The following is a 19,050-nucleotide window of genomic DNA, read 5'->3' on the forward strand; positions in this document are numbered from 1 at the left end:
ACTGGTACCCCGATTTCACAGCTCCTGCAGACCACTCATGGGGTGTGGGGCACACTTTGCCACACCACAGCTATGGGGGAAGCCAGTCCCAGGATCCTGGAACGGGAAGGAGGAAGAGCCATCCCCAGGCTATGAATTATGGCCCCACACTCACTGCTAGCCCCTCTGAGCTCGTCTGTGCCACACAAGGCACTGCGCCCCCACAACCCCCCATGCAGCCGCCCACAGCCCCGCAGCCACCCCCCTGCACACCTCATCTCCCCACAGCACAGAGCACCCCACAGCTTCACATCCCACAGGCTCTAGCCCCTGACAACCAGCAGCCCCTCGTCCCACAGCATCACCCACCCCTAAAACACACACACCCCATAACCCACCACAGCCCCCTGCCACACACACACGCCATAACCCCCCCCACCCCATAACCCCTCCACCCCCCTACCCCACACACTCCCCATAACCCCCTACAGCCCCCTGCCCCACACACACACCCCATAACCCCCCCAGCCCCCTGCCCCCCACACACCCCATAACCCCCTACAGCCCCCTGCCCCACACACACCCCATAACCCCCTACAGCCCCCTGCCCCACACACACCCCATAACCCCCCCAGCCCCCTGCCTCACACACACCCCATAACCCCCCCCAGCCCCCTGCCCCACACACACCCCATAACCCCCCCAGCCCCCTGCCCCACACACACACCCCATAACCCCCCCAGCCCCCTGCCCCACAAACACACCCCATAACCCCCCCAGCCCCCTGCCCCCCACACACACCCCATAACCCCCACAGCCCCCTGCCCCACACACACACCCCATAACCCCCACAGCCCCCTGCCCCACACACACACCCCATAACCCCCACAGCCCCCTGCCCATAGCCTTTCGCCCCCCGTTCCACGGCCCTCACCCAAGACCCCATGGGGCGCAGGAGGGGCTCAAGCCGTGTTTCGTCCGTTTAATGTTTCCGTGTGAAAATACTAGAGAAAAGTTGATAAACCGCCCCAAAAAACACCCCCAAACCCACCAACCCCGTCCCGGTTCCGTCCCGACCCCACCGGAACCGGCGCATGCACCGGGAGGGGGACGGGAGCTCCTTAAAAAGTATATCCCCGCCCCCCCCCAAATTCCCATGGCGGGGCGAAGAACCACCTCCGTGGGGGGGGGGGGAGGGGGCTGCCGGTCACCGGGGGACACGGGGGACCCCCACCCGGGGCTCAGTGCCCCGGAGCTGGCGTGTGTTTGGTAGGAGAGGGCTGAGGGGGAAGGGGGCGGTCGGAGGAGGAGGAAGCACCGCCCAGGGCCGACTGCAGGTAAACGGTCTTGTGGAAGAGTCTGTTGCTGAGGAAAACCACCAAGGAGAAGAGCCGGAGCTGGAAGTGGCTGGAAAAGGGAAGAGAACACCGTGAGCTTCCTCCCGGATGGAGGTTTGAGGGGGGGTGAGGCTGAAGGTTTGGGGGCACGGAGGGTCTCACTCACTAGGTTTTGCCAGGGGTCCTCGCCTCGTTGGCGCTGATGATGAAGAGGGGGAAAAGGATGGAGAAGAGGCAACCACTGAAGGGAAAAAAAAACCCCAAAATATGATAAAATGACACAAAAGAGGGCATTGGGGTGAGGAAGGACGTGGATGTGGAATGGCAGCTCTCCCCTCACCTGATGATGTAGGAGGACTGCATCGCTGTGAGGAAGGCGAGCGGCAAGCCGAAGCCAAAGTAGTAGGGCCAGTTCCTCTCGATGTTGGACAAGCGCTGGTGCATCTCGATTCCTGGTGGGAAAGGGGGAGAAAACCCATTCGAACCCAAGCATTGGCATGGAGCAGCCTCCATCCCAACACATCCCATCTGGAAGCGTCTCCCACCTTTGTTAAACCAGCGGTACTCAAAGCAGTAGAGCGAGTACAGTAGTGACATGTGGAGGAGCCCAACCAGCTGGCCAACCAGATCGATGGGGAAGAGGCTCACGATCATTCCCTATGGATAAAATCCCAGTGAGAGCATGAGGGGAGCTCTGGAGAAGGTGGCCCTGGGGGGATGTGGTTGTTTGGGGGGATTAAATCCTCACCTGGATGAGGAAGAGCGCCTGCAGCAAGAGGTTGAACAACATGTCGGCGATGATTTTGCTGACGCTGGGGAAGGGGTGAGGTTTCCTGCCGGAGACTTCGAAGGCAAGATCTGCAATGTCCTGATGGAGAAGAGAGAGGGCATCCAAAATCCACTGGGATTATTACGTCACCAGGAATACACCCAGAGCCTGTTTTCTGGGCACCCACCTGAAACCAGATGGCGTTGACGACCTTACTGAGGACGAAGAGGGGCAGGACCCAGAGGGCGCTGAAGATGGAGGTGAGGATGAACTCCAGCCAGGCCCAGACATCGCTGTGCAAGGAAGGGTCACCTTCCAGAAACAGGGAAACACGTCAGGATTCCGCGAGGGAAGTGCCTCAGCTCAGGGAGCTCCTCAGTGGAATAACCATGTTTCAGGGAGCTCCTCGTTAGAGGAACCTCCTTGTCTCTGGGAGCTCCATGTTAAAGGAACCTACTCATTTTGGGAAGCTCCTCACTGGACGAAACGTCCTTGTTTTGTGAAGCTCCTTACTTTGGGAAGCTCAGCGTTTCAGAGCACTCCTTGTTGGAGGAAGATCCTCACTGAAGGAACCTCCTTGCTTTGGAAAGCTCCTCATTACAGGAAGCTACATTTTTCAGGGACCTCCTCACTGAAGGAACCTCATCTTAGGAAACTCCTTGTTTTGGGAAGCTCCTCAATTGGAGGAACCTTCTTTTCCCATCAGAAATTCCCCCTGGCATTTCTGCTCCCAGGGGAGCCCCCAGCAGGAGGAATCTCACTTGCTTTTCATGCATTTGCAAAACCACAGCGACAACTGTGTGGCAGAACCCTGCATGGATCCCACCACACAGTCCGTGAGTGGCACTCTCCATCTCTGATTTACCCCTGGATAATTAACAACAGCCTTAATTAGCTCGGGGAGGAGGAGAAGAACAAGGCGAGGAGATGGCAGCTCATGGGGTGCTGGGAAGGAACTCACCGATGATGTGCGCCGTGACGGACTGAAGGGCAGGTATGAACACGCGGTAGAACAAGAAGAGACTGAGCTGGGGGAAGAGGAAGTTTTGGTGCTGCTGGGTCAGGTTTTGGGCTGCTGCAACCAGACCCTCTACCCGTGGGGATCCAGGAACACCCCAGGACTGGCACGTAAACCCACCCCAAATCTACAACTGAGCACATTCCCTTTAACATTCCTGGGCCAATTCCTCTTTCTCTGCCTAATGGGAAAATGAAGCTGGTGATTTATGAGGATCGGCCTCACGGCAAGGTTAAAGCTGAGGAATCAATATTCAACTTGGTGAAGCAATATCCTGCACAGAGCTGTCTCAAAGCATCTTGAGTTCAACATGTGGGCTTTCCCAAGCAGGTCTATATTCCAGTTCCCTTAAAATACAGTGGTGGGACTGGGAATATGGCAGCTGGCACAGGTCCCTGCAGCCCAGCTGATGGCTCACCACCAAAGGTGCACAAGGGTTGGTTTCCACAGAGGGGTTTAACACAGTAAGAACAAAATTCCCACGTACCCAGAACACGCCTCCATTCCAGGCACAACACTGAAATATCCGGCTCACTATCCGGGGTTCACTGCGGAGCAACGGGAGAGAGACACATTTAGTAATACCCTGTATCCATGCTGGAATGGAAGAGAAGCAGAGCTTTCCTCCTGAGTTTTAAGCATTTACAGGGGAGCTCAGGGTTGGTTTGCCTCAAATCTCTCAGTGTAATAAAACTAGAGGGGTTTGGGAGCATTTTGTCCTTGGAAAAGGCTGGTTTTGGCTTCTCTCTCCTCACAATGTACCTATGGACATGCCAAGAGCACAGTCAAGATTTAATCCCAGTGTTTTCATCCTTAGTGGATGCAACTGGTAGAGATGGCTGTGGAACACAGCACAGCTGGGGAAAAAGAACCTGGATTCACCCTTGATGGACTGGGAGAAGGGAATTACCAGTCCTCAGGCCCCACACTCACTTCTCTTGCTTCTTCTCTTCCAAGTGAAACCTCCGCTGGGCCAGCGCGCTGTTGGCTCTCCTCCGCCTCTGCTCTTCCCTTTTCTGCTGGATGCGGGCATCCAGCTTCGAGATGGTGCAGATGCCCCAGATGGAGTCCTTAATTCCCTGTGGACATGAGGAGAGGCTGCAAACACTCCTTCCCACCTCCTGGTTATGGAAGGGGATGAGCCTTGCTGCCCGGAGCGCAGGAGGCAGCACCAGGCTCAGGCAGAGCCAGGGTTTGGAGTGCTGCCTGTTCTCCATAGCCTGGTGACCTAGATCACTGCCTGTTCCAGCAGCAGCCTCTCTTTGAAGGTGTGATTTCTCATCCAAAATCCACTATTTATAACCCAGAGAGTCACATCTCTCACAGCCCATTTCTTCTGCCTGGCAGAAAGCCCTTCTCCCCCCCGCCAGCCACTACAGGCCAATAAAATAGAATTACATCAAACATTCAGGATGTGCAAACCCCTCGTGGCCTGATCATACATCTGAGTGTGATGCTCGTGGCTTTACAGATGACAGCATCCCTGAAACAGCCTCGGAGCCACATCTGTGCAAACCTGTTAACAGAGAAGTGTGAAGAAGTCTCTGCCTCAGCTCCTGCTTTAAAAGACTTCTAGCAACACCTCTCTAGCACTTATTTCCACCTTTGGGACACATTTGTTATCAAACATTTCACTTCAAAATGAATTGTGAGAGCATTGTGAAATAACTGAGGAGAAGGACTTGGGGGTGTTGGTCCATGAGAAGCTCCCCATGACCTAACTTCAGTGCACTTTAGCCCAGAATCCCCCCGTGTGCTGGGCTGCACCCAAAGGAGCATGAGCAACAGGTCACGGAGAGGATTCTCCCCCTCTGTTGTGTTCTGGGGAGACCACCCCTGCAGTCCTGATCCAGCTCGGGGGCAGCAGCACAAGAGGGACCTGGAGCTGTTGGAGCGAGTCCAGAGGAGGCCATGGAGGTGCTGCGAGGGCTGAAGCAGCTCTGCTCTGGGGCCAGGCTGGGAGAGCTGGGCTGGGCCAGCCTGGAGAAGAGAAGGCTCCTGAAGGGGAGACCTTAGAGCAGCTCCAGTGCCTAAAGGGGCTGCAGGAAACCTGGAGAGGGGCTTTGGACAAGGGATCTAGGGACAGGCCAAGGGGAATGGCTTTAACCTGCCAGAGGGGAGACTTAGGCAGATGAGCTCTTAGGCAGAAGCTCTTCCCTGTGAGGGTGCTGAGGTGGGGGCACAGGGTGCCCAGAGAAGCTGTGGCTGCCCCATCCCTGGCAGTGTTCAAGGCCAAGTTGGACACAGAGGCTTGGAGCAAGCTGCTCTCGTGGAAGGTGTCCCTGCCATGGCAGGGGTTGGAACTGGATGAGCTTTAAGGTCCTTTCCAACCCAAACCATTGGGTGATTCTAGGACCCAAATCCTTCTGCTTGAGGCCATGGCCAGTAAACACCAGTTTCTGAACATGAATTACTTCTTAGCATTCCCATCACCAACATTTTTGAGCCTGTGTTTATGCCTGGATGATACAAGATGGTGTGGGAGCACTGAGGTCACATGAAGCCTTATCACTGTGACTCTTTGCAACAGACACACTGCAGCCAGCTTGCGAAAACACTTGGGAAGCAACACATCCCACAGAGCTACCTCAATTCTAACAGCAGAAAGCCTGCTGACAGGTATCTCTGCCTGACTAAACTGAAGTCTTTGATTAACATACACTGAGAGTCCCTTTTCCTTCCAATTCTTTAATTCACCTTGGACGAAGCCACGGAAGGGAACAGGACCAGTCCCCATGACAAAGGAGCTGCAGTGCATGGACTCACCCTGACGAGGTCATGCAGGAAGGTTTTCACGCTGTCTGCCATCTCGACTCCAGCATCACCTCCAGTTCCAAAACTATCAACTACAGGGAGAGGGGAAAAGCCGAACCCAAACCTCTCTCATCCTGGAGGGATGGGAAACGGATGGAGCCTGTGGAGAGAGAAAACACAAAGGATCATGGCAGGCATTAACCACACAGTGGGATTCCAAGCTACTCCCACCAACAGGCTTCCAGCCCCCTCAAACACACAGGCAGAGAAAGGACCCATCCTGTGTCGTGGTACCTCATGTTAAAAACCTCAGTTTCAGGAACAGCATGGCCTGTAGTTCTATGCTAACACCTCACTGCACCACTCATTTTGGGAAGAGAAAAGCCAGCAGAGCCAGCCCAGGGAGGTGTGAAAACATATGTGTTAAGCCCAGCACTCAGTTAACACCATCCAGCTCCACACCTCCTCTGGCAGGGAAGAAACTCCAGGTTTGCACTCAGGAGCCTGACAAACCCAGGGCTGCTCTTTGAGCTGTCCCATCAGCTTTTGCCCAAAGCAGTAAGAACTCTCAACAGCCCTTTGCCAAAAACCTTGTGCTGAGTCTCTTGCTTCTTGTGAAGCGTTGCAGAAATAGGCTTTTGAGTTAAGGAAAAGAAAATATAAAGCACATGGAGCTTTTCCAATGGGATCCAAACTGATCGCTTCTCCTAGGCGGGAGCTCCCACAGCTCTGGAGCAGGCTGGTATCACAAGCCCCAACATGTCATGGGTGCTGTTGCTTTATAGAGTGCAGCACAGGGGATAAACGACTGAAATGATTAATTTTAAAACCGGATTTTATTTGGGTTATTCCAAGATAAACCCTGCCAGGGTTAGAACCCCACTCCCGTGAAGCGCGAACTCCAGTTGGGATGAAGCTGTGGAAGCAGAACCAGCCTCCAGCGTTACAAACATCAGGTTAATCACAGGCACTGCCACCCCAAAATGAAGCTTTTGGACCAGACACACTCAGATCCAGGGGGGGTTGTGTGTGAGGGGGTGACGGTGTCTCTGCTTCAGGAAGTGTCCATGGTCCAGGTCACACTGGCAGAGCCCCAGCAGAAACAAAAGCAAAAGAGAGTTTTCTCTTTGTTCCCGGCACCTTGGCCACGGAAACCTCTTCAGTGAGGCCCTACTCCTGCAATCAGCTCCTCCCGATGGGCGATTCCAGCGGTGGGGATCGCTGTGCAAAGAGGGGATCCTCACAACACCCAGAGGTGCCCGGAGCTGCCTCACAGCAATGCTGGGGCACGGGCATCATCTCCACCCCACCCCCGTTACCTGGGGGATAGAGTTACCTCAGACCTGCGGCACTGGGGCCACCCCTGTAACTCCAGTGGGGGAGCACTGCTTCATCGCAGCTGTTCCCACGATCGCCCCAGGAATTGGAAGCAGGACACACAGACACACACACAGACACACACACAGACACACAGACACACAGACACACACACAGACACACAGACACACAGACACACACACACACACAGACACACAGACACACACACACACACACACACACACACAGACACACACACACACAGACACAGACACACACACACACACACACACACACACAGACACACACAGACACACACACACACAGACACACACACACACACACACACACACACACACACACACACACACACACAGACACCACCACACAACAACGCGCGCCTGAAGCCACCGCCGCCCCCGTGATCCCCTGAAGCTGTTACCTCAGCGCGGCCCCCGCAGGGCCCAAAGTTACCTCAGCCTCTCCCCACGGATCCCTCCAGACCCCGCAGCACCCCAGGGCTCCGGGCACGGTTCCCACACGCTGTCCCCACGTCCCGTCCATCTCCCTCCCCCCCCATCGCCGCCACTCACCGCGGGCCGGGCTCACGGCGCTCACGGCCCAGCTCCAGCGGCCCGGCCGCCACAGCGCATGCGCCGGGCTCCCGCCGCGCAGCCGCCCTCCCCGCCCCGCGCAGGCGCGCTGCCGGCGGAGAGCCATTCCGCCGCACCGCCAGGGGGCGGCATGTGAGCGAGGGGTGATGGGGACACTTGGGGGTAATGGGAGGGAGATTGGGAGAGGATGGGGGTCATAGGGGATATTGGGGGTAATGGGAGGGATGTTGGGGGGTCATGTGGGATATTGGGGGTAATGTGGGGCAATGGGAGGGATGTTGGGGGGGTCATAGGGGGATATTGGAGGTAATGGGAGGGATGTTGGGGGGTCATAGGGGGACATTGGGGTAATGGAGACAGTGGGAGGGGTGTTGGGGGGTCATAGGGCGATATTGGGGGTAATGGGGGGCAATGGGAAGGATGTTGGGGGGTCATAGTGGGACATTGGGGGTAATGGGGACAGTGGGAGGGATGTTGGGGGGTCATAGGGGAATATTGGGGGTAATGGGAGGGATGTTGGGGGGCCATAGGGGGTATCGGGGGTAATGGGGACAGTAGGAGGGATGTTGGGGGGTCATAGGGGAATATTGGGGTAATGGGAGGGATGTTGGGGGGTCATAGGGGGATATTGGGGGTAATGGAAGGGATGTTGGGAGATCATAGGGGGATACTGGGGGTAATGGGAGGGATGTTGGGGGGTCATAGGGGGATACTGGGGGTAATAGGCGGCAATGGGAAGGATGTTGGGAGGTCATAGGGAGATATTGGGGGTAATGGGGACAGTGGGAGAGATGTTGGGGGGTCATAAGGGGATGTTGGGGTAATGGGGACAGTGGGGGGGATGTTGGGGGGTCACAGGGGGATATTAAGGGGTGATGGGGACATGGAGGAGTAATGGGGGCAATGGGAAGGATGTTGGGGAGCACTGGGAGAGAGGCTGGGAGGTCATGGGGGGATACTAGTGGGTAATGGGGACACGTGGGGCATTGGGTGACAATGGGGGAACACTGGGGGCCCTGGGTGGGAACGGAACGCAGTGGGGACACTGGGGGGGTGGGCAGTGAAGACACCAGAATGGGGGGGCAGCGGGGCTGGGGAGCACTGTGTGAGCAATAGGGGGTGCACTGGTGCGTGCCTGCTGTGTGCAGGGCAGAGCCGGGCGGCAGCAGGGGTGTCCCCATTCCCCCCATGTACTCCCCCCAGCACACTCCGCATCATCCCGTTTATTGCTGCAGGGCACAGTGTGGGCCCCCACCCGTGCCTCAGTTTCCCCACGTCCATCACACCACCCCGCCTTCCACCAGCGGCTCCCCTTGCACCAGCCTCCTCCAGCCCAACCTGCTCAGGTCCAAGGTCTCGTATCGACCCTTGAGCACCAGCTCAGCCACGGCTCTGCCGGCCGCTGGCGCGTGCTGCAGCCCGTGACCGCTGAACCCAGCGGCCACGAGGAGGTTCTCCAGCCTGGGGTGAGGTCCCACCACCCCGTTGCGGTCGAAGGAGTTGTGGTCGTAGTAACCTGCCCAGGAGCCGCCGGGACGGAGGGAGGAGAAAGCTGGGACGCGCCGGGCCAGCCGCGGCCAGACCTGGTCCTGGAAGTAGCTGTGATCCACGGAGAGGTCGCTGGGATCCGGCTCCTCCTCCTAGGAAAAACAGGTTGTGAGGGAGTTAGAAAGAAAACTACAGAGAGAAACCACGTAAATAATGTATTAAAATACCATAAATCATCAATATAAATGGAGAGAAACCTCCCTTTGGGCGCACCTCGGGTGGGCTCATGCCGCCCAAGTAGTTGCCGGCAATGCCCTCACGGCGAAAGTAAGCACCAGTGGTGTCAATGAGGAATGGGCAGGATAAGCCAGGACCATCGTGACAGTGCCAGGAGAAGATGTACCTATAGGGATAAAGGAGATCCCGCCCCCAAAAAACATAGGGATGAGGGGGGGTGGGTTCTGCCTCAGAGCATCAAGGGGTGCGTGGAAATGAAAGCATTGAGGGTTCACAGCATTCCTGACAATTGGAGGGGCACCCCAAAAGAAGGATCAAGGGGTCACCAGCCTTTGAAGATGGAGAGTGGTGAGTGCTGGGGTGTGAGATCCCCCCCAAAACCCCACTGAAGGCCTCACAGGCCCTTTGCAAAGGGATGGATGGTGGGTACCGGGACACAGCCACCATCCCCATAGAGCACAAACAGGTTCCAGGGTAATGCCAGGATGTGAACCCCACAATGTGACCCCCCAAATCCCACCCTCCCCACCTCTTCCGGGGCTGGATGGGCAGGGGGGGCTGGCGCAGTGCCTCAGGCAGCCCGGCTGCCTCCAGCAGTTCCCCGGCCCAGGCACCTGCCGCATTCACCACGATGGCGCAGGTCACGGGCTGGTACTCCAGGCTGTCCTGCATGTACACCTGGGGGGACACATACCCCACATGAGCCGGGGGGGGTCCTGCACACCCGTGGGGTGTCACTCCCCCTCTCAGGTATGTTCTGGGGGGGGGGACGGGACACGCTCACATGGATGCGTTTGATGCGCGCGGACAACAGGTCCGGTCCCTGTGGTGGCATCAAGTCCTCAGCCGAGGTGACAAAACCTGGAGGATCGGGGGGGTGAGGGGGTGACGCCCCCAGGGGACACCCCGCTCTGTGCATGTCCCCCCCCCTCACCTCGCACCTCCCCGGCGCAGCTGAGCACCCCCAGGGACGTGGCTTTGCGCCGCAGAGCGGTGAGGAGGGTCCAGGGGTCAAACCAGCCCTCGTCCTCCAGACCTGGGGGGGACACAGGGGGTGGGGGACGCCAGTGTGACCCCTCCAAACACACCCGAGTCTGGGGGGGAGGGGAAGAGCCCCCTTCCCCAAATTAAGGTGGGATGAATGATGCACCCAGTGGGGATGATTATATGGGATGGGGGTGAGGGTGGGAATGGATAAGGATGAGCACAGGGATGAAGATGGGGATCAGGATGGGGAATAAGGTGAGGATGGGGGTGAGAATGGGATGGGATGAGGATGGGGATGGTGATAGGAATGAGGATGAGGATACAGATAAGGATGAGGATGGGATGGGGTTGAGAATGGTGATAGGGATGGGGAACAGGATAAGAACTCAGAGGAGGATAAGGACAGGAAATAGGGTGAGGATGGAGACGGTGATATGGATGAGGATGGGTGGTGATAGGGTCCCCACGTACCATAGGATGCCACAGCCACGTCCTCTGTGTCTATCCATGGGAACTTCTCCTTCAGCTGAGTAGGTGACAGCAGTGTCACCTGCACCCCTTCCTCCCTGGGTAGAGCCAGCATGGGGGGGGTGGGGTCGGTGTCAGGATGAGAACCCCAAACCCAAAAACCTTTGATGGGGGGTACTCTGTGTGCGTGTCCCACCTCTGGACCTTGACAGTGGCCTCCAACCCATCAGCATCCTGCGGGGAGGCCAGGAAGAGGTATCCTGAAGGCTGGAACTGGATGTCGACGGGCGGCTCGTTCAGCACCCCAAGGTGCTCCTGTGAGGAGAGGGGGCGCCCATTGAGCAGGGCTGGACCTCCCCGCGCTGACACCACCCCCCCTCCCGGTGACCCCACGTACGTTGATATTGCGGAGAAAACAGGCTGAGAAACGGGACATGCGGATATTCTCCGGGAGGGAAAACTGCTGCCGGATGCCCCCAGCCGACAGCACCGTGGAAGCTCGGGAATACTGAAAGAGAGAAACACCCCCCCAGCATAGAGTGGTTCCCGGGGGGGCTGCCCAAGGTCATGCCCTGCCCCAGGAGGGGGTGCTCACCGTGGGGTCCCGCTCCACCACCAGCACTCTCATGCCGTGCCGCCGGGCCTCCAGCGCCTTCAGCCAGTAGGCTACGGACCAGCCCACCACGCCGCCCCCCACCACCACCACGTCGGCCTCTTCGGGGGGCCGCGGGTCCCGGGGCGCTCCCGGGGGGACCCAGCCCCCTGTGCCGGGCCCCAGCGCCGGCAGCTGAGCCTGCAGGGTCCGCCCCAGGCGCCTCAGGCTCAGACCCAGCTCTGATGGGGTACGGGGGGGTGTGTGTATGATGGGTTTGAGGGCAGCCCTGGGACACCCCAGTGCCCTCTGCATCCCCCGGAACACCCTGGACCCCCCAAACACCCCCCCGGCCCCCGTTCCCTGGGTGCACCCTCACATCCTGCGACCCTCTAGGACCCCCCCCCCGGACTCCCTGCAGCCCCTTCGGGCTCTGCCCCAGCCCCGCTCTCACCCCGGAACATGTCCCCGGTGCTCAGGGCCCGGCACGGAGCCCCCCCCCGCCTCAGCGCGCTCGCCCCGCGCAGCATGGCCCCGGCCACGCCCCCAGCGACACTCCCCCCCTCGCTATTGGCTAACCCCGCGTCCCGCCTCCCTCAGTCCCCTCCACCAATGGGGTGTGTTTTCCGGCGGAAGTAGGGTATACGGGAAGTGGGAGGGGGCAGGCGACGTGTGCGGGAGCCGGTCCCGCCGCCGCCGCCGCCATGTTGGACTTCTTCACCATCTTCAGCAAGGGCGGGCTCGTCCTGTGGTGCTTCCAGGGCGGCCCCGCCGCCACCGCGCCCGTCAACGCCCTCATCCGCTCCGTGCTGCTGCAGGTGCGCGGCGGCCGCGGGGGAACGGCGGCGGGGCCGCACCATCTGCCTAAGGGGGTTTTGGGGGGGAGGCGGGCGGGACCATTTCAGGGTGATGGGGGGGTGGGGTGGGGGTGGCCTCCTGCGTTCAGAGGGGGACCTGAACGGGGAGTGCTTGGAGGGGAGCGGGTGGGACACGGGCATCGTCATGTACTGGGGGTGGGATCATCCATTAGGGGGGTTAAGGGGGAAATGGATGGGGCCATCTGCTTGGGGAAAGGGGGGAGACAGGGGCGAGCCCGCCTGCCTGGGGACGGGGGTGAAATGACCCGTTCTGGGGGTGGGCTGACCCATATGGAGAACTGAGCCACAGGGGGAAGAAGGATGGGATCTTCTGCCCAGGGGTATGGGCTGGACCATTTTGAGGGAGGAAGGGGGGGGGTAAGGATGATGGAGGGGGGTGTTTGCTCACTGCTGACACCAGTTTTCCAATGTCTCCTTGTCCCCAGGAGCGCGGTGGCAACAACTCTTTCACCCATGAAGCCCTCACACTCAAGTACAAGCTGGACAACCAGTTTGAGCTGGTGTTTGTGGTAAGGGATAGCCCCAGGTCACCCCAAAACCCCACAGAGGGGGTACCCCAGGAAGGGGGTTTTGACTGCCATGGGCTCTATCTTGACTCCCAGATTGCAGGATTTTGGGGATGATGGGGGTCTTGGCCACACACCGCCGTGGAGCTGCTAATTTTGATCGTCATTTAGATTCATTAAACCTCCAGGAGATGCTGCAGGGGTTGCTCTGCCCTAATGAAACCTTTGATTTTGACCACGTCTGTTTAAAACCAGCCAGAAATCACAGAACTGTAGAATGGTTTGGGTTGGAAAGGACCTTGAGATTAACCACTTCCAACCCCTGCCATGGGTAGGGATGTCTCACACTAGACCATGTTGCCCAAGGCTCTGTCCAACCTGGCCTTGAACACTGCCAGGGATGGGGCAGCCACAGCTTCTCTGGGCACCCTGGGCCAGTGCCTCAGCAACCTCACAGGGAAGAGCTTCTGCTTAATATCCAACCTGAACTTCCCCTGTTTCAGTTTGAACCCATCACCCCTTGTCCTATCACTGCAGTCCCTGATGAAGAGCCCCTCTCCAGCATCCTTGTAGCCCCCTTCAGACACTGGAAGTTGCTCTGAGGTCTCCCCGCAGCTTCTCTTCTCCAGGCTGAACAGCCCCAATGTTCTCAGCCTGGCTCCATATGGGAGGTGCTCCAGCCCTCGCAGCATCTCCATGGCCTCCTCTGGACTTGTTCCAACAGTATGTTGGGGACACCAGAACTGGACACAAGTGCTGCAAGGGGGGTCTCATGAGAGCAGAGTAGAGGGGCAGGATCACCTCCTTTGACCTGGTCACGCTCCTTTTGATGCAGCCCAGGATACGGTTGGTTTCTAGGCTGGGAGGACACACTGAAGCCGGCTCATATTCATTTTCTCATTGACCACCCCCAAGTCCTTCTCCACAGGGCTGCTCTGAATCTCTTCTCTGCCCATCCTGTAGCTGTGCCTGGGATTGCTCTGACCCAGGTGTAGGACCTTGCACTTTGCTTGGTTGAACTTCATGGGGTTGGCATCAGCCACCTCTCCAGTGTGTCCAGGTCCCTCTGGGTCCCATCCCTTCCTTCCAGCGTATCAACCGCACCACATAACTTAAGTGTGTTTGGCAGACTTGCTGAAGGCACATCAATCCCACTGTCCATGTCGCTGCAAAGATGTTGAACAGGATCACTCCCAGCACCGACCCCTGGGCCATCCCTTTACTTTAGGGAGTTGTAGAATGAATCACAGAATGGCTTGGGATGAAGGGACCTTAAAGCTCATCCAGTTTTGACCCCCTGCCACGGGCAGGGACACCTTCCACTAGAGCAGCTTTCTCCAAGCCCAGTCCAGCCTGGCCCTGAGTGTTTTAGTGCACTTCCTTGTCACCTGGCTGACCTTAACTCTCTAAATCCACACAGCCTCCATTTGCACCTGAAGATAAGCAAAACCTTCCCTGGTCTGCCACATAGCTTTGTTGCTGTGAAACAGCTAACCTGCTTTTATCAGCGTTGTCTTTTACAGTGAAGAGCACTGTATTGAACAGAGAGGTTTTCCCCTCCACGCCAGGCAGACTGTTGTTAAATGAGGTGGTAGACCAACGTCTTTCCCCTGTGCTGCTTCCCAGGTGGGGTTTCAGAAGATCCTGACTCTAACCTATGTGGACAAGTTGATAGACGACGTTCACAAGGAGTTCCGGGACAAGTACCGCAATGAGTTCCAGCAGAAGGGCACCTTGGGCCTCCTAAATGGCACCTTTGATTTTAAAGACGACTTCATGCGCCTCCTCCGGTAGCAGAACCTGGTTTTTCCTCCCACAATCCCTGTTTAGAGTGCAGGTAGAGCTGAAATCCAGGCTCTTAACGGGTGTCCTCTCCGCAGGGATGCAGAGGAGAGCAGTAAAGTCCGAGCTCCCACGGTAATGAAGACGTTTGAGCAGTCTCTGAAGTCTCAGAAGACTGTCAAGTGTATGATTGAAACCCGGGGGGAGAAACCAAAGGAGAAAGTCAAGAACAAGAAGAACAAAGGTTCCAAAAAGGAGGGTGAGTTTGTGGGAAAGAAAACCGGGGCCGGGAGGGAATAAACGTTCCAGACTTTTGTGTCTTTCCCAGTCCTCTTGTGCTTTGGAATGCTGGCCTGAGCTCATGTTGGGCTCTTTCCATCAGGAACTGAAGCTGTTGCAGCGCCTGGCAAAGCCTCTGCAGGTGACAAGCAGTCCTCTGGGGACAGGGAGGAGCTGACCAAGGATGAAATCCTGCAGAAGAACCGGGAGGAATTCTTCAGGAGACACATGAAAGCAGGGGAGAAGTCCAGGTGGGTGGCAAGGACGCGCTCAGGCGGCCTGTGGTCCAAACCCGCTGTCCCTCAGCCATGGCCGAGTCCCTCCAGCCTCTGGGGAGTCCCAAAATTCAAACCTTGCTTTCCCTTTTCCTTATTTCCCTGCTTGCTGGGAGGATTGGGAGAGGGCACACTCTGGGTCCTGGAGGTATAATGGCACTTGAGCCATTCTTTCCCTGGAAGAGCCAGGAAGCAGGAGTGCTGTGAGCAAAGGGCAGTGATGCATTGGTGCCTGGCTTGAGGTGAAGGGATCTGGTACAGGATCAAACATCGGATAATGAAACTGTGGAGTCTAAATCAACCAGGTTTAGCCTTAATTCCTGCCTTTTGGGGTTAATGCAGGCTTGTAATTCTCACATTTTCCAAGGAGGCCATTGCTGCCTTGCACTGAACAAACCACATTTCCTGTCTTTATTCCAGCAAATCTCCAAAGCCCGAGGCACAGAAGGAGAAAGGGAAGAAGCCCAGAGTGTGGGATCTGGAGAACTCTAATGCCAAAGTACTGGATTACAGTAACTCTGCTACCAACGGGAGCGCCGAGGCTTGTCCCGTGGAAGAATTTGACCCTGATGCAGTAAGGAAAAGCCAGGTCACTGTGTCCTGGGTTGTGCTGGGATCAGCTGGGCGTTGCGATCCCAGCCCATGGAGACTCTGGATGTGGCTGGAGCAGGGTGAGGGGGAGCAGTTGATGGTTTTCAGGGTGTCTTCTCCCCTCCTCACAGGCCCTGGGGGATAGGAATCGGGAGCCCGGCCGCCTCTACGACCTTGAGTATGAGAGCGATGAGGAAGCTGAAGAGGAGAAGGTTGTTCAGAACCCGTCAAAGCCCAGGTAGAGGCTCTTGCAGCCCCCATGTGTCACACACCTTGGTTTCTACCCTGTAACTCCTCTACTCTTAACTGGTTGAGAAGTAGGGACAAAGCAAAGCGGTGGTTGTCAGCTCGCCCCTTGAACCGAAAGGTGACCCCTCTTTTCCACAGTGTGAAGAAAGGTGGCCTGGGGGGCATGTTCGGCATGCTGAAAGGCCTGGTGGGCTCCAAGAGCTTGACAAGAGGGGACATGGACCCCGTATTGGAGAAGATGAAGGATCACTTGATTGGTAGGTCTGGGTCCGCTGAAAGCAGGTTAATTTGTGGTGGCTCCATGGGGTAGCACCCATGGTTTGGGATGTTCTTGCCCACAGGGACTGTGGTGGGTTCTTGTCTCACCCTCGACAGCGAATCAAAAGGGGGGTCAACGGTCTAGTCTGGTGGGGATCCTGCGTGGTGACTCCATGCTACCCCCAACGCTGATGTCTGGTGCGCGTAACCTCAGCAGCACTCACTCTCCTCTCTCTGTCTCCCTCTTGAAGCTAAAAACGTGGCAGCTGAGATCGCGGTGCAGCTCTGCGAGTCAGTGGCCAAGAAACTGGAAGGGAAAGTGATGGGAACGTTCACCAGTAAGTGGTCATGAGGCCTCCTGCTCATGGTATGGGGCTCAGGAGCGTTCCCGGGTGTGACGGTGAGAGCTCACTCCACCTCCTCCTTCCCAGCGGTGACCTCGACAGTGAAGCAGGCCCTGCAGGAGGCTCTGGTCCAGATCCTGCAGCCCCAGCGCCGGGTGGATGTCCTCCGGGATGTCATGGATGCCCAGCGCCACCGCCGACCCTATGTGGTCACCTTCTGTGGCGTCAATGGTGTTGGGAAGTCCACCAACTTGGCCAAGGTTGGACACGGTGCTCCTGGTGAGGAGGTCAGGGTGAGGAGGTGAGGCTGTAGTTGCTGACGGGTGTTCCTTCTTCCTCTCTTTACTGCTTCAGATCTCGTTCTGGCTCATTGAGAACGGTTTCAGTGTCCTCATTGCTGCCTGTGACACGTTCCGGGCTGGAGCGGTGGAGCAGCTCCGCACCCACACTCGGCGCCTCAACGCCCTGCACCCTCCGGAGAGCCACGGTGGGCGCACCATGGTGCAGCTCTACGAGAAGGGCTACGGCAAGGACGCGGCCGGGATTGCCATGGAGGCCATCGCTTACGGTACACGCCAGGAACCGGTGGTGGGAGACGTTGTTCTGGGGGAACATCCTGCTCACTGGTGCCTCTTCATCTTCCCCAGCTCGGAACCAGGGCTTTGACGTGGTCCTGGTGGACACGGCGGGCCGCATGCAGGACAACGCGCCCTTGATGACGGCGTTGGCCAAACTGATCGCGGTCAACACTCCTGACCTGGTCCTGTTCGTTGGGGAAGCGCTGGTGGGAAACGAGGCGGTGGATCAGCTGGTGAGGGACCAGGCTTTGGGTCCTGGAAATAGAGTATCATCATCATTGTTATCCTTCCAGTATCTGCAGGGGGCTACAAGGATGCTGGAGAGGGGCTCTTCATCAGGGACTGTAGTGATAGGACAAGGGGTGATGGGTTCAAACTGAAACAGGGAAGGTTCAGGTTAGAGGTAAGAAGTTCTTTACTGTGAGGTTGCTGAGGCGCTGGCACAGGGTGCCCAGAGAAGCTGTGGCTGCCCCATCCCTGGCAGTGTCCAAGGCCAGGTTGGACAGGTCTTGGAGCAAGCTGCTCTAATGGAAGGTGTTTGTGCCCATGGCAGGGGGTTGGAACTGGATAATCTCAAGGTCCTTTCCAACCCAAACCAGTCTGTGATTATGGGGGGAAAACTCTGCTTCTGTGGGTTTTATCAGGCATGTGGACAGGGGCAGCACCATAAATGAGTTTCTTGGATCCGTTTTTTTCCCTCAGGTCAAGTTCAACAAGGCCCTGGCTGATCACTCCATGGCCCAGACACCACGGCTCATTGATGGGATTGTCCTCACCAAGTTTGATACCATCGATGACAAGGTAAGGAGGCTGTTGAGACATCTCCACATGGAGCTTCCCCCTGGAGAGGCAGGAAGTGTCCAGCACAGGGTGCTTTGGTGCTGTCTCGGGTGGCATCTCTTCCCTTCCTCTTGCATTGCAACCCAATTCAGCGATGTGCTGAGTGAAGAGCAAGGAGGCAGAGTGGCTGATTGTGCTTGTTGTGCTTGGCAGGTCGGTGCTGCCATCTCCATGACCTACATCACAAGCAAGCCCATCGTTTTCGTTGGTACCGGACAGACCTACTGTGATCTGCGAAGCCTTAACGCCAAGGCCGTGGTCGCAGCGCTCATGAAGGCCTGAATCCCACCAATGGCTGTTGCAGATGTCCAAGAAGAACATGCTTTACCCTGTTCCCAGCTCGTCCTTCCCACAATGAAGGGATGCCAGCATGAAGGGAATGGTCCTGGGGGGTAAAATTCCCTTTATCCAGCAAAAGCCCTTCACCTGGATTCCTTCATTCTGGCTGAGGTGGTACAGGCTCCCTCGCAGGGAAGCTGAAGCCAGAGCTTTGTATTGTTCATGCTGCGAGGACCTGCTGTGCTTTTTTGGGGGGGTTGAAGGCTTTGGTTCCTTTGAGCTGCTTTTGGATTTCTTTTAGACCAGTTGAGGGAGGATGAGGAGGGATGGTATTTGCTGGTGCATAGGAAGAAAAACCCAGTTCATACTGGCAGATACTGGTGGTGGCTTTGGTGTTCTCCCCCTTTGAGTGCCTCTTGAGCCCGGTCTGAAGTGCTACACTGAGTAATACAAACCTCTGTTACAATGTCTTGTAGCTCCATATCGCAGATGTGCTCCAGTGCAATAAGTTGAATGCTGTCTGCTCAGAGACATAATTTATATGAAATAAACCTCATAATTTGTCCTCTGTGTGTAAATAACTTGCCTCCAGGCAGGACCTGCTCACTCCTTGGGGGTAGGGAGGAGACAA

The 19,050-nt window shown here is 57.0% G+C and overlaps 3 protein-coding genes across 3 annotated transcripts; 1 reads left to right on the top strand and 2 right to left on the bottom strand.

Annotated features, from left to right (window-relative positions):
• Positions 1-1,177: 1,177 nt before the first annotated feature.
• Positions 1,178-7,860, bottom strand: EI24 (EI24 autophagy associated transmembrane protein). Its single transcript, XM_057433206.1, has 11 exons — positions 7,768-7,860; positions 5,870-6,017; positions 4,037-4,182; positions 3,591-3,651; positions 3,047-3,113; positions 2,273-2,397; positions 2,065-2,184; positions 1,862-1,973; positions 1,657-1,768; positions 1,483-1,557; positions 1,178-1,386 (listed from the first exon to the last, which is right to left on the bottom strand). The coding sequence occupies exons 2-11, from the start codon at positions 5,909-5,911 to the stop codon at positions 1,221-1,223; spliced, it is 1,026 nt and encodes a 341-aa protein (XP_057289189.1). The 5' UTR covers positions 5,912-6,017; positions 7,768-7,860; the 3' UTR covers positions 1,178-1,220.
• A 1,187-nt stretch (positions 7,861-9,047) lies between these two features.
• On the bottom strand, positions 9,048-12,090 carry FOXRED1 (FAD dependent oxidoreductase domain containing 1). Its single transcript, XM_057433208.1, has 10 exons — positions 12,015-12,090; positions 11,564-11,802; positions 11,366-11,476; positions 11,165-11,283; positions 10,972-11,066; positions 10,448-10,549; positions 10,298-10,374; positions 10,043-10,191; positions 9,550-9,679; positions 9,048-9,428 (listed from the first exon to the last, which is right to left on the bottom strand). Exons 1-10 carry the CDS (start codon positions 12,088-12,090, stop codon positions 9,069-9,071), a joined length of 1,458 nt encoding a protein of 485 aa, XP_057289191.1. The 3' UTR covers positions 9,048-9,068.
• A 141-nt stretch (positions 12,091-12,231) lies between these two features.
• Positions 12,232-18,983, top strand: SRPRA (SRP receptor subunit alpha). The gene is made up of 14 exons (XM_057433198.1): positions 12,232-12,378; positions 12,864-12,947; positions 14,571-14,734; positions 14,825-14,985; positions 15,109-15,256; positions 15,701-15,854; positions 16,003-16,109; positions 16,259-16,377; positions 16,630-16,716; positions 16,810-16,982; positions 17,077-17,290; positions 17,370-17,533; positions 18,003-18,101; positions 18,294-18,983. The coding sequence occupies exons 1-14, from the start codon at positions 12,265-12,267 to the stop codon at positions 18,420-18,422; spliced, it is 1,917 nt and encodes a 638-aa protein (XP_057289181.1). The 5' UTR covers positions 12,232-12,264; the 3' UTR covers positions 18,423-18,983.
• The last annotated feature ends 67 nt before the right edge of the window (positions 18,984-19,050 follow it).

Source organism: Pezoporus wallicus, unplaced genomic scaffold (genome assembly GCF_028554395.1).
Source record: "Pezoporus wallicus isolate ANWC-B61680 ecotype Strahan unplaced genomic scaffold, APGP_CSIRO_Pwel_v1 contig_9719, whole genome shotgun sequence".
Classification (NCBI taxonomy): Eukaryota; Metazoa; Chordata; class Aves; order Psittaciformes; family Psittacidae; genus Pezoporus; species Pezoporus wallicus.

Excerpts from the sequence above, each read along its gene's own strand:
- FOXRED1 (XM_057433208.1), bottom strand. The coding sequence starts at position 12,090 with ATGCTGCGCGGGGCGAGCGCGCTGAGGCGGGGGGGGGCTCCGTGCCGG. Across the intron at positions 11,477-11,563 it reads TGGTGGAGCGGGACCCCACG|TATTCCCGAGCTTCCACGGT; the intron begins GTGAGCACCCCC and ends TCTCTCTTTCAG. Across the intron at positions 11,067-11,164 it reads GCCACTGTCAAGGTCCAGAG|GGAGGAAGGGGTGCAGGTGA; the intron begins GTGGGACACGCA and ends GGCTCTACCCAG.
- SRPRA (XM_057433198.1), top strand. The coding sequence starts at position 12,265 with ATGTTGGACTTCTTCACCATCTTCAGCAAGGGCGGGCTCGTCCTGTGG. Across the intron at positions 16,110-16,258 it reads CAGAACCCGTCAAAGCCCAG|TGTGAAGAAAGGTGGCCTGG; the intron begins GTAGAGGCTCTT and ends TCTTTTCCACAG. Across the intron at positions 16,717-16,809 it reads AGTGATGGGAACGTTCACCA|CGGTGACCTCGACAGTGAAG; the intron begins GTAAGTGGTCAT and ends CCTCCTTCCCAG.
- EI24 (XM_057433206.1), bottom strand. The coding sequence starts at position 5,911 with ATGGCAGACAGCGTGAAAACCTTCCTGCATGACCTCGTCAGG. Across the intron at positions 1,974-2,064 it reads AGGCGCTCTTCCTCATCCAG|GGAATGATCGTGAGCCTCTT; the intron begins GTGAGGATTTAA and ends TTTTATCCATAG. Across the intron at positions 1,387-1,482 it reads AGGACCCCTGGCAAAACCTA|CCACTTCCAGCTCCGGCTCT; the intron begins GTGAGTGAGACC and ends TCCCTTTTCCAG.